This window comes from Schistocerca serialis, chromosome 3, assembly GCF_023864345.2.
Source record: "Schistocerca serialis cubense isolate TAMUIC-IGC-003099 chromosome 3, iqSchSeri2.2, whole genome shotgun sequence".
Taxonomy (NCBI): domain Eukaryota; kingdom Metazoa; phylum Arthropoda; class Insecta; order Orthoptera; family Acrididae; genus Schistocerca; species Schistocerca serialis.
The window spans coordinates 205,171,468-205,183,708 of NC_064640.1; the positions used below are offsets into that span (position 1 = coordinate 205,171,468).

General features: G+C 44.1%; 1 protein-coding gene across 1 annotated transcript in view; it reads right to left on the bottom strand.

The window, feature by feature from the left end:
* LOC126469919 (uncharacterized) overlaps positions 1-12,241 on the bottom strand; it is a 93,907-nt gene that overhangs the window by 22,601 nt on the left and 59,065 nt on the right. Inside the window, exon 6 of the mRNA XM_050097311.1 lies at positions 10,576-10,759. Coding sequence (XP_049953268.1) covers positions 10,576-10,759 — 184 coding nt within the window. The remainder of the gene's footprint in view (positions 1-10,575; positions 10,760-12,241) is intronic.

Sequence of the window (12,241 nt, forward strand, 5' to 3'; positions counted from 1 at the left end):
ATAGTCAATTTTGCCAAAAGTTCACTTCCTAAAACAAAGTCTATTGCACAAATAGATTCTGCACAGAATCTAAACCAAATGGTACTACACAATATTGAGAACATCTTCCACACTGTGTACATTGACTGACCGAATGCAACCTGCTGTTATCCAGAAGTCTACTACTAATTAATCTTTTATTCTATATCTTTAAATTTAATTTAATAATTCATCTATACTTTCAGGCTGATATGTTTCTCTCTCCAAACATTTATTTAAATGTCTGGAATCTAAAACTAGTCTCACTCCCCCATCCTTTTTTGAGACTTCCATCAATGGGTTATTGTACTGACTACTACTATACTATTTTCCACTTTTGCATCTTCTGTACTTTACAATCGCTTTCCTTTTGCATATAGGTACACCATAAGGCTTGATAAAGAATTAATCATTTGTTTTCTACTTCAGCTCACACAGATAATTTCTTACTCTCCCCGATTTTTCATCAAAAATTTCACAATATTCCCAAGAAATTTCTTTAGCTCCTCTTTTTCCTTAGAGCTCAACTTCTCACCTTCCCACACCTTTTCTGTAATCAATTCATTATACGACTCATTTACCATATTATCCTCAGTACAAACATCAATAATCTCAATATTCTCCTCATGACTACTATCTGCCCTGTTTTATTCCCTTTTAGTGCATGATCTGCAGCCTCACCACCCTCGACCTCAACAATTACAGGTTCAAACACCCCACCCCTCCCTACATTTTCAGTTCCCACTGATCTTACAAATCTGCATTTATCATAATTATTAGCCACTTTCTCTTCTACTGACACAGATTGGCTACTTGATTCATCACAATGTTTGTCAGAAGATCTCCACACAGTTCCGTTTCACTGCTCTTATTCCCGTCTTCCTTACCTTTCATTCTACTTAGTACAGTTTCCCAGAGTTTCCTATTAAAATCACCTATTTACCTGGTATGTTCTATTATTCCCATGGCCAAATATCAGTTGTGGATCATTTCTTCCCCTCCTTCAGTAGCCATCAGCCTAATTTCCATCCATTTTTCTCACCCCAAACTGGTAGGCTCCCAATGGGGCATCCCTCTATTTTCTGTTCTCCTGTTATCAAATTGCCACTTGTTTCCTTCCATGGTCTACATCCCCTTCATGTTCCCTATTTTCATTTCTATTCCTGTCATTCCAATAGTTCTCCCTCTTATTATTATTACACTGATAATTATTCCCATAATTTCCTGGGTCTCTACTCCTACATCTTTCCTAATGTTAATTTTGAGACCACTCCCCATTCTAGTGATGACAATATTCTCTTCGTATATCTCCTAGTCTCATTTCTCTCTCATGTTCTGTCTAACTTGTCCACATATCTTGTAAACTGTTTAATAGAATTGTGATGCCTGTATACCAATTCCCACTGGACTGTTTGGTAATCTCTGCTTTAACGCACCAATCAATCAAGTGGTTTATTCAAATGTACTAATGTTTTTCACTCTTGTTTACAAACATCTTTTTTTCACCCACTACCTTCCCTGAAATTAGGCCCATTTAGGAATTCACTTTTTATTCCAACTTACTTAATCTCTGAACAATATTTGTTTAAAAAACATTTTTTCAAATTCACTGAAAGTTGTTTTTTTTTTTTTTTTTTTTTTTTAGGGCGCAAAACTGCTATGGTCATTAGCGCCCGGTCCGTGACTTAGGAAACAGTAAAAAACGACAGTGGAAACCAGCAGCAATGGGAACGAAAGTCATAAAATTGGAGAAACTAAAAGCAGAAGGAAGGCTTAAAAATTCACTACAGAAAGGGGTTGGTTGTCCCCAAAAAAAGCTTCAAATGACTGACGTCATTTCACTGGCACTAATAAACTTGAGAATGCGGTCGGCTGAGCGCGTGTCATCTGCTAAAATCGATGATATATCAGGCGATAGCTGTAGACGGGAGCGTAACGGATTAAAATAGGGGCACTCAATTAAAAGGTGTCTTACCGTCCACAGCTGAGAGCAGTGGGGACAGAGTGGGGGAGGATCGCCGCTTGAAAGATGTCGATGGCTAAAAAGACAGTGCCCTATCCGGAGTCTAGTTAAAATTACCTCCTCCCGACGACGCGTTCGGGAGGAAGAGGTCCAAGCACAAGGAAGAGCTTTCACGTCCCGCAATTTATTATGGGGAAGTGTCGACCAATGCGCGTGCCATAAATGAAAAACACGACGACATAAAAGACTCCGTAGATCGGCGAAGGGAATCGATTGACTAGCTGGCCGAAGACGAGAGACTGCAGCCTTGGCTGCAATATCGGCCACCTCATTTCCTCCCGGGAGCCAGAGGAACGCCACCGAGACGCCCCCCAGGTGGAGCAAGCGCAGACAGTCCTGAATCCGGTGGACCAGAGGGCGCACAGGATAAAGAGCTTGGAGACTGAGGAGAGAGCTGAGAGAATCTGAGCAGATAACGTACTGTATCCGCTGATGGCGGTGGATGTAGTGGACAGCCTGGAGAACAGCGTAAAGCTCCGCAGTATACACCGAACACTGGTCGGGAAGCCGAAAGTGATTTGGGGTGTCGCCAACAATATAGGCACTCCCTACACCTAACGATGTTGTCGAGCAGTCGGTGTAAATAAATGTGGCGTCCGTCATTTGTGCACATAGAGCAGCAAATGCCCGACGAAAAACAAGTGAAGGGGTACCATCCTTGGGAAATCGACAAAGGTCACGGAGCAGGCAAATCCGGGGACGGGTCCAAGGCGGTGCTGTACCCCAAGTTGTCAAGAAGGTTTTAGGAAAGCGAAAGGAAAGAGAATGGAGCAGTTGACGGGAGTGGACTCCCGGTGGTAGTAGGGAGGAGGGGCGGCCTGCATACCCTAAATCAAAGGAGACATCGAAAAAAAGGTCATGGGCTGGATTAGCAGGCATGGAAGACAGATGGCTAGCATAACGACTCAGAAGGACTGCTCGCCGATTGGACAGCGGAGGCTCAGCAGTCTCAGCATAAAGGCTTTCCACAGGGCTGGTGTAAAAAGCTCCAGGCACTAAACGTAATCCACAGTGGTGGATAGAGTCGAGACGCCGAAGAATAGACGGCCGAGCAGAGGAGTAGACTATGCTTCCATAGTCCAATTTCGAGCGCACTAAGGCGCGATAGATGTGGAGAAGGACCACTCGGTCCGCTCCCCAGGAGGTATCATTCAGGACACGGAGGGTGTTAAGGGATCGCAGACAGCGAGCCGAAAGATAGGAAACGTGGGAGGACCAGCACAGTTTTCTGTCAAACATAAGACCCAAGAATTTAGCGACATTTGAAAATGGAAGGTTGACAGGACCCAGATGTAAGGAGGGCGGAGGAAACTCCTTACGTCGCCAAAAATTAACACAAACGGTCTTACTGGGAGAAAAACGGAAGCCGGTTTCGATGCTCCAAGAGTGGAGGCGATCGAGAGAGCCTTGAAGACGTCATTCAAGAAGGCCAGTCCGTGGAGAGCTGTAGAAGATCGCAAAATCGTCCACAGAGAGGGAGCCCGAGACATCAGGAAGGAGACAATCCATAATTGAATTGATGGCAATGGCAAACAGTACAACACTCAGCACGAAGCCCTGGGGTACCCCGTTTTCTTGGGAGAAAGTACAGGAGAGAGTAGTGTTCACCCGCACCCTAAATGTGCGCTCTGCCATAAATTCGCGAAGAAAAAGGGGGCAGCCGACCTCGAAAGCCCCAAGAGAACAGTGTGCAGAGGATGCCTGTCTTCCAACAGGTATCGTATGCTCTCTCCAGATCAAAAAATATTGCTACTGTTTGGCGTTTCCGGAGAAAATTGTTCATGATGTAAGTGGAGAGAGCAACAAGATGGTCAACTGCAGAACGATGCTTTCGGAATCCGCATTGGGCAGGTGTTAAAAGACTGCGGGATTCCAGCCACCACGCTAAACGGTAATTCACCATACGCTCCAAAACCTTACAAACACTACTCGTGAGAGAAATGGGGCGATAGCTAGAGGGGAGATGTTTGTCGTTTCCAGGTTTCGGAACAGGAACGACGATAGCTTCCCGCCATCGTCTGGGAAAAGTACTGTCGGTCCAAATTCGATTATAAAGGCGAAGGAGGTAACGCAGACTATGGGTTGATAAATGCAGCAACATTTGGACGTGGATACCATCCGGTCCTGGGGCGGAGGAGCGAGAAGAAGAGAGTGTACGTTGGAGTTACCACATGGAGAAAACAGTATTGTAGCTTTCGCGATTTTGAGGAGAAGGCAAGGGGTCGCATTTCCGCTGCACGTTTCTTCGGGAGAAACGCTGGCGGGTAATTTGAAGAGCTCGAAATCTCAGCAAAGTGCTGACCCAACGAGTTAGAAATTGCGACGGGGTCCACTAATGTGTCACGCGCAACAGTGAGCCCAGAGACCGGGGAGAAACTAGGCGCGCCTGAGAACCGTCGAAGCCGACTCCAAACTTCCGAGGAGGGAGTGAAGGTGTTAAATGAGCTAGTAAAGAATTTCCAGCATGCCTTCTTGCTATCGCGGATGACACGACGGCATCGCGCTCAGAACTGCTTATAGCGGATACATTTGGCCGAAGTAGGATAGTGGCGGAAAACGCGGAGAGCACGTCGCCGCTCACGTATTGCATCACGGCATGCCTCGTTCCACCAAGGAACTGGGGGGTGCCGGGGCAATTCGGAGGTGCGTGGTATTGAATGTTCCGCAGCTGTAAGAATAACGTCGGTAATATGTGTGACCTCATCGTCGACGCTGGGAAAGTGACTGTCATCGAATGTCGCTAGAGACGAAAAAAGTGTCCAATCAGCTTGGGCAAACTTCCAGCGTCGCGGGCGCATGTATGGCAGTTGAGGCTGCAGTCTAAGGACACATGGAAAGTGGTCACTCGAGTGTGTATCATCAAGGGCGAACCATTCGAAGCGCCGAGCTAGCGGAACAGTACCGACCGCAAGGTCCAAATGAGAGAAATTTGTCGTGGAGGCAGACAAAAATGTAGGGACCCCAGTGTTGAGGCAAACTAGATCCGCTTGGTGGAAGACGTCTAGCAATAGTGAGCCACGTGGACAAGGATGTGGAGATCCCCAAAGCGGGTGGTGGGCATTGAAGTCCCCAACCAGCAAATAGGGGGGTGGAAGCTGACCAAGAAGATGAAGGAGATCAGCTCGTGCCATTGGTGTGGATGATGGAATGTATACAGTACAAAGAGAGAACGTGTATGGGAAAGACGGACGGCGACAGCTTGGAAGGAAGTGTTTAAATGGATTGGGTGATAATGGAGAGTTTCATGGAGAAGAATCATGAGTCCTCCATGTGCTGGAGTTCCTTCAACAGAGGGGAGATCATATCGGACGGACTGAAAATGAGGGAGAACAAAGCGGTCATGGGGACGCAGCTTTGTTTCCTGAAGACAGAAGATGACCGGCGAGTAGGATCGCAAGAGGATCGACAATTCATCCCGATTGGCTCGAATACCGCGGATATTCCAGTGGATAATGGACATAGGGTGAACAGAAAATGGAGGAATGTGACCAAGGTCGCTGTCAACTCAACGACTGCTCAGAGCTTGCGACCGACAGCATGGAATGGCATTCAGCCGAAGGCAGAAGATCCTGATCCATAGGTTGGTCAGGAGCAGCTCCACCACCAGCGATCGGCCGGTTGATTGGCCGCCAGCAGTGCGCCTCGGCGACACAGAAGACTGCCGAGGGCGATTCCCACCAGGTGGTGCTGTAGATGGGACACGCCTTGGCGGAGAAGGAGAGGAACTGGGTTTCTTTGTAGCCTTCTTGGAAGTATGATGTTTAGATGAAGGAGGAACCGATGGTTGGGAAGTTGCGGTACGTAAAAACTCTTCACGAGTATGCTCTTTTTTGGAAGTCTTTATGTCTGACTTTTGGGCTCGAGATTTAGCAGAACCCGACGAAGGGTGAGCCAGAGAGTGGGCAGGCGAAAGTGGTGAGGTTGAACGGGCGATCTTTGCGCTGGCCGATCTGACGACCGTGGTACTAAAGGTGAGGTCGCAAGTCTGCATGGCCGCCTCCTTTGTTGGCCGAGGAGAAGCAAGGACAGTGCTGTATTTTCCTGTCTGAGGCACGGTGGGCTGTCGACTGGCGAATAATTTTCGAGCAGCAAAGGTCGACACTTTTCCTTCACTCTAATTTCCTGGATGAGCTTTTCGTCCTTAAACGGGGCAATCTCGAGAGGAAGCAGCGTGGTCACCCATACAGTTGATGCAGCGAGGGGATGGAGGTGGACAAGCACCCTCATGGGCATCCTTGCCACACGTAACACATTTGGTCGGATTGGAACAGGACTGGCTGGTGTGATTGAACCGCTGACACCGATAGCAACGAGTAGGGTTTGGGACATAAGGGCGAACGGAAATTCTCATAGCCTGCAGAGCGGGTTGGAATGATGTTCGTGTCAACCCTTTTCATAACCCTATGAACAGCCGTTATGCCCTGGTCAGACAGGTAGAGCTGAATTTCTTCGTCAGACAATCCATCGAGGGAGCGTGTATAAACGACTCCATGCGAGGAATTTAAAGTACGGTGCGGTTCCACCCGGACAGGGAAGGTGTGTAGTAGTGAGGTACGCAGCAATTTTTGTGCCTGGAGGGCACTGACTGTTTCTAACAACAGGGTGCCATTCCGTAATCTGGAACAAGACTTTACAGGACCTGCAATTGCATCGACACCTTTCTGAATAATGAAAGGGTTGACCGTGGAGAAGTCGTGACCATCATCAGACCGAGAAACAACAAGGAACTGTGGCAACGATGGAAGAACTGTCTGTGGCTGAGACTCAGTGAACTTACGCTTGTGAGCAGACATAGTGGAAGGTGAGGAAACCATTGCGGAAGAATCCCCCATGATTACCAGCGTCTCCGATGGCGTGCTCCTCCCTTGTGGGGCCCCTCTCTGAGGGCACTCCCGCCTTAGGTGATTGTTCACACCTCAGATCACACCTCCCGACAAACGGACGGAGGGACCAATCGGCACTTTCGGAAGGTATCAGCTCGGGTAATCACCCCTCCCTGTGCCTGGCCGTCACCAGGGGGTACGTACGTGTCCTACCTGTCTACCCGGGGCGGGGAATAACGCGTTACCCCGTCACCGGCTACGCATGGAAGTGCGTGGGTCGGCCTTCAGACACGCACAGGGCAGAAAAAAGAGAAAGGGAAAGGAAAGAAGAGGGGTTGAAAATGCCGCAGCGGAGAAAAGTGCAAAGAGAAGAGGGAAGGAAAAGAGAAGGACAGAGGAAGGACGAAGACTTGCAAGTATAGAAAGCAAGGAATTTGTAACAGTTTCGAGCGTCCGTCTCCGGACGTAGGCACAAACCATACTCCCAGAGGGGGAGAAAGGGAAGGAAAGAGCCGGAGGTGAGGGGGGGGGGGGGAAAGATGGGGGACAGGGAAGGATGCGGAAAGGGAGGGTATGCAGCCCGGAAAGGAAGGAGGGCGACATTAGCTCGGGGTCCCGTGCTCGCTACGCACGTATCCACAAAAGATTTGTGGACCCCTGCGGGGAAAGTCATATCTGTGCTAATATTTTGACTGTTCCAAGACAATGCTTCCCCATCCAATTTTTTTTATGAATGTACTTTTAGAGGCTTCAGACATTCCAGAAACAAAATTATCTTTACACTGCTAAATCACATCAACAGGGTGTAACCTTTTATCCTGGAAAATTCTTTAATGTTTACATTTCCCCATCCACTGCCACAACCACTACCGAAACACTTAGTAATTTAACTTCCTTGTAATTTAAATAGTGTATTATTACTAATACCTGATTATGCTACTTTGACATGCATCAACATTACTACTTACATCTAGACTGATTAATTTTGTTAATTTCTCCTTCTGTTTTACTGACTACATCTGCAAACTTCCTATCAACAGACTCTTTACTTTAAATTCTTGCACAAAGATTTCCCTTTCATTGCTAATACTATTATGTATGAGATTCAGTCTCAGTCCGGCAAACAGTTTTAATCTGCCAGGTAGTTTCATATCAGCACACACTCGCTGCAGAGTAAAAATCTCATCCTGACTTATGTATGATCTTAAAATTTCTTGTTCCTTTCCATTTTATATAACCAAATCATTCTCTACCTAACTGACTTTATTCTTTACTGCACTAATGCGTGTGTGTGGGGGGAGGGGGGGGGGCTGATAATTGGTATCGACAGAAAATTTGGAACTGGTTAGTTCCTCCACATTGTCAATCTGTGTGATTCTATTGGCTGACTGGTCTTTCACTCCTTTTACTTCTCTGCTTGCACAATTTTATCCCCTAAGAATTTTGTAAGCTGTTCAAATAGGTTGCTGTTGCTGCCCAACATTTCCGCTGATCAAATCTATGAAATGGAGAGCATACGGTACTTATATCTCTGCCCACAGCTCCCCCTTTACAACTTCAGCAATATAAATTTTTATTATTCACAGAAGATTGCTCATCACCACTATCTTGTTCTGAGGTTACATTCTCACCTACCTCCAGTTAGCAAACAACAACTTCACCTAGATCACTCATTTTTAAAAAGTTAATAATGAACAAATCTGAACAAAAAGTTCCTCCCGTGACCTAATCACACTAAGCTGACCAAAGCAGACAATATTAACTTTTTAAAATCCTTGTATTGTTTGTTGAAGTAGACAATGTTTGTCATCCCACATCTCATTTTGGTTATGCAATTCAATTTCTGTCCTCTTAGTTTGGCTCCAACATTTAGCTCCACAGTCCTTGTTTATATCTGTAGGTTCAAGTTCATTCTATTTTCTTTTATTTCTATGATCAGCATACCTGAAACTCAACACAGAATTACCACTTTATCCTGTATTGACTGATCCCAGTTCATTCCACACCATTGTGGCTTAACTCCAACTAAATGTATTTTACTTCTTGACAGTGAAAACGGTAAGTTTGTTGCAATTTAAGAGCAACAAAATAAAATCAGTTCAGATGGGCAGTGTAATGCATGTACTTAACTAATACTAATGTGATGTCCTGGAATTCTTCACAAAAACAGGACTTCGGCGTATATCCATTCAGCATGCTACTCGAATTAAGTAAAAGATACACCTCCATATTTTTTATGACATTTTATTATTGAGAGATGAGGTAGTCCATTGTGAATATCAGATCAACAGTGAACCATAAACTCGCCATTTCACACCCTAATGTACACTTACAAACAATTACTCCATTGTTGATAATACAATTTTTAGATATTGCAATTAAAATATCTCAAGTTAATTTGACATACAAGATGTTACCCAAAATATCTGAGAATTTCATTTTACTGGTCAAACCTATAGCAGTACGATATTCTGCCACTAGATGTTTCTAGATACATCTTAGCTACAGTGGCACAAAGGTGAATCATTTTTGATGCACATAGCTGTGTGTTGTAGCAGTGCATGTCGAGACATGTTTGTGCTGCTATGCATTGTGAAATGGATAATGTGAAGGAACAGCAGATTTGCATCAAGTTGAAGAAAACTGCAGCAGAAGCCCACCACATGCTGACAGAGGCATTTGGCGAGAGTTTACAGAGTCAAGCAAGGACATTTGAGTGATTCAATCACTTCTTGGAAGGCCAAGAATCGCAACATGCACAACACCGGAAATGATCATGAAAGTGTGTGAAGCGGTTCACGAAAGCCGAAGGCTGGTAATTTATGATGTTTGTAACAGACTTGGGCTGTCGTGCGGTACATGTCAACAAATTCTAGGCAATGACCTGAACATAAAAATTGCAGTGAAGTTTGTCCCTCGCCTTCTCAGCACCAACCGTCAACACTTCAGGATTCAGATGTGCACTGAGCTGCAACAAAGAGTTAGAGAGTCTCCAAAATTCTTATCCAATCTTAACAGGTGATGAATCTTGGTGCCACAGTTGTGACCCTGAAATGAAGCGGCAATCATTACAACGGAAAATGCCATCTTCTCCAAGACTGGAACAAGTATGACAGGTTCACAGTAACAAGGAGTCAATGCTGATCATTTTTTTGACACTCGGCAAATAGTTCATAAGTGGGTTTGTTCTACCTGGTCAAACTGTCAAAGGCAGTTTTAGTGTGAGGTTTTCAGGTGACTGAGGGACAATGTTCTGCACAAACGGCCAGTGCTGTGGAAAAAGAAAGACTGGTTGGTGCACCATGACAATGCACTCATGACACCTTGTGCATTGTGAAGGAATTCCTGGACAGAAAGAACACGGAAATTCTTTTCAAATTGGAGTAAGTTAAAGATGTCAGAATTTGCCTACATCTAACATGTTTATGGTTTTCTGAAGGAGACACCCTACGTTACTCTAGTAAAACTTCTAGCCACTGCCTGTTTCATACAAACTGATGTGAAAATCTGTAACAGCAGTAGTATCTTCAGTCTTTGTCTAAACTCTTCCTAGATGGTAGCCACACCAAGTGTCTAAAATCTCTCCATAACTGCAATTCATCCAATGCGTCTGTTGCCCACTGTTTAAGTAGTCAAGTCAGTGCAGGAAATCATTCTTTTTGCAGTACATTAACAGCAATGAATATCTGACATAACTGTATACTAATATACTTACAATGTTCTTTTGACACAGGCCTTCAAATTGCTGCAATTTCTGACGCACGAGAAGGCCAGCCTGACCAGCTGCCGCCCGGAGCTTGCCTTTTGCTTCCTCATTCAATTTTTCATTGTTTTCCAGCTCACTTTCAGTCTTTCTCACCAGCGACAGCAGCCTTTCCATTTCCTGATGCACTTGCTGTGACAAAAGCAGAAGAGTAAAGTACTTTCTCATCTCTAAAGAGCAAAAATATAAAATTTAATGTTGAATTGATAAATAAGAATTTCTGGGAATAATTTACAAATTATGTTCAATTGTAGAAAAATCTCATTTATGGTAAACCAACAACACACTTTTCATAAATTTCAACTAGTTTGTTCCAACAGTTGGAAACTACTCGTGGGTTTACACTTTTTATTTATTGCATTGCTTCCTAGTTCACTGTTCACACATGAAGACCTCAGACCATAATTTTTTTCTTCCTCAATTTTTTGTCAACATTTGTGATTAAATAATATTAAAGTACAGTGATAGCCTTTGGTGAATGTTGTCTTTAGTTTCATTTTCTTGTGCTGTACTCTTCGCTTGTGTTACAATCAGAACATTTCTATGTTAGTTACTGCTGTCATTTTTACATTTGTAAACACCTAATATGAAGCACAAGCACAATTCCATTTATCTCAAATGGGCACTGTATAAGGGAGCCAGAGCTTACTCCCTCCTCCTAAGCATGGGACAGAACATGCTTCCTCCACAATCTGCATGCCTCCATTTAAATGGGTCAAGATAAAGCCTGTGAGCTATATCTAGCAGTATTATATGCTTAAAGATCGGAATGTAATTTAACACTAATGAAATACATTTGAGAGGGAAGTGAAGGAAGAACACAAACATACTGACAGTAAGGAGTGACTGGCAGTCACAATGCTGGACAAGAAGAGGGAGAGTATGATTAAAATGCACATAATGTGCAGGCAGTGTGATCTGGAAAGGAGAAATACTATCTACAGAAGCAGATAAGCAACTACTGGATGTAACAATTTTAAAATCCTGGTAGGGCAATCCTGTGTGCTGGAGTAGGACTCAAACACACAGTCCTACAATGGCAATTTACCCAAAAGTTTACAGTTGGTTGCAGAGTAAACAATTCATTCTGGAACAGGTAATTACCCGACTGACTGGTAAAAATTAAGATTGACAAGAGAAAATGAAATGCACAAAAGTACTATCACTACAGTGGAAGTTTACAATGGCAGTTTTTCAAAAAGTTCAATTCTTTGGGGTGAAAAAGAGAACTAGAGATTAAGTAAGACTTTTATAAACACTGTCTATATGTATTCTGGTACTGTTAAACAAGAGTTCACTAACAAGGCTAAAGTAACTATTGAGGGAGAAAATCCTGGTTTCAGAAAAGAATGTTGTAGATATAGTGTCTTTACTATGAGTCCAGTATTGTTACATGATCAGAAGTACAACAGTAGCATCTATATCTTATTGAATTACTAAAGTTTTGATCTCACACGAATTTCAGGTTTGCACAGGTTCTTCTAAATGCAAAATAAGCCTTACCAAATGTTGATTTGATTAAACATTTCACTCTACATAGTGTATCACAACAGTGAAACACACACACACACACACACACACACACACACACACACACACACAAAAATGATCCAG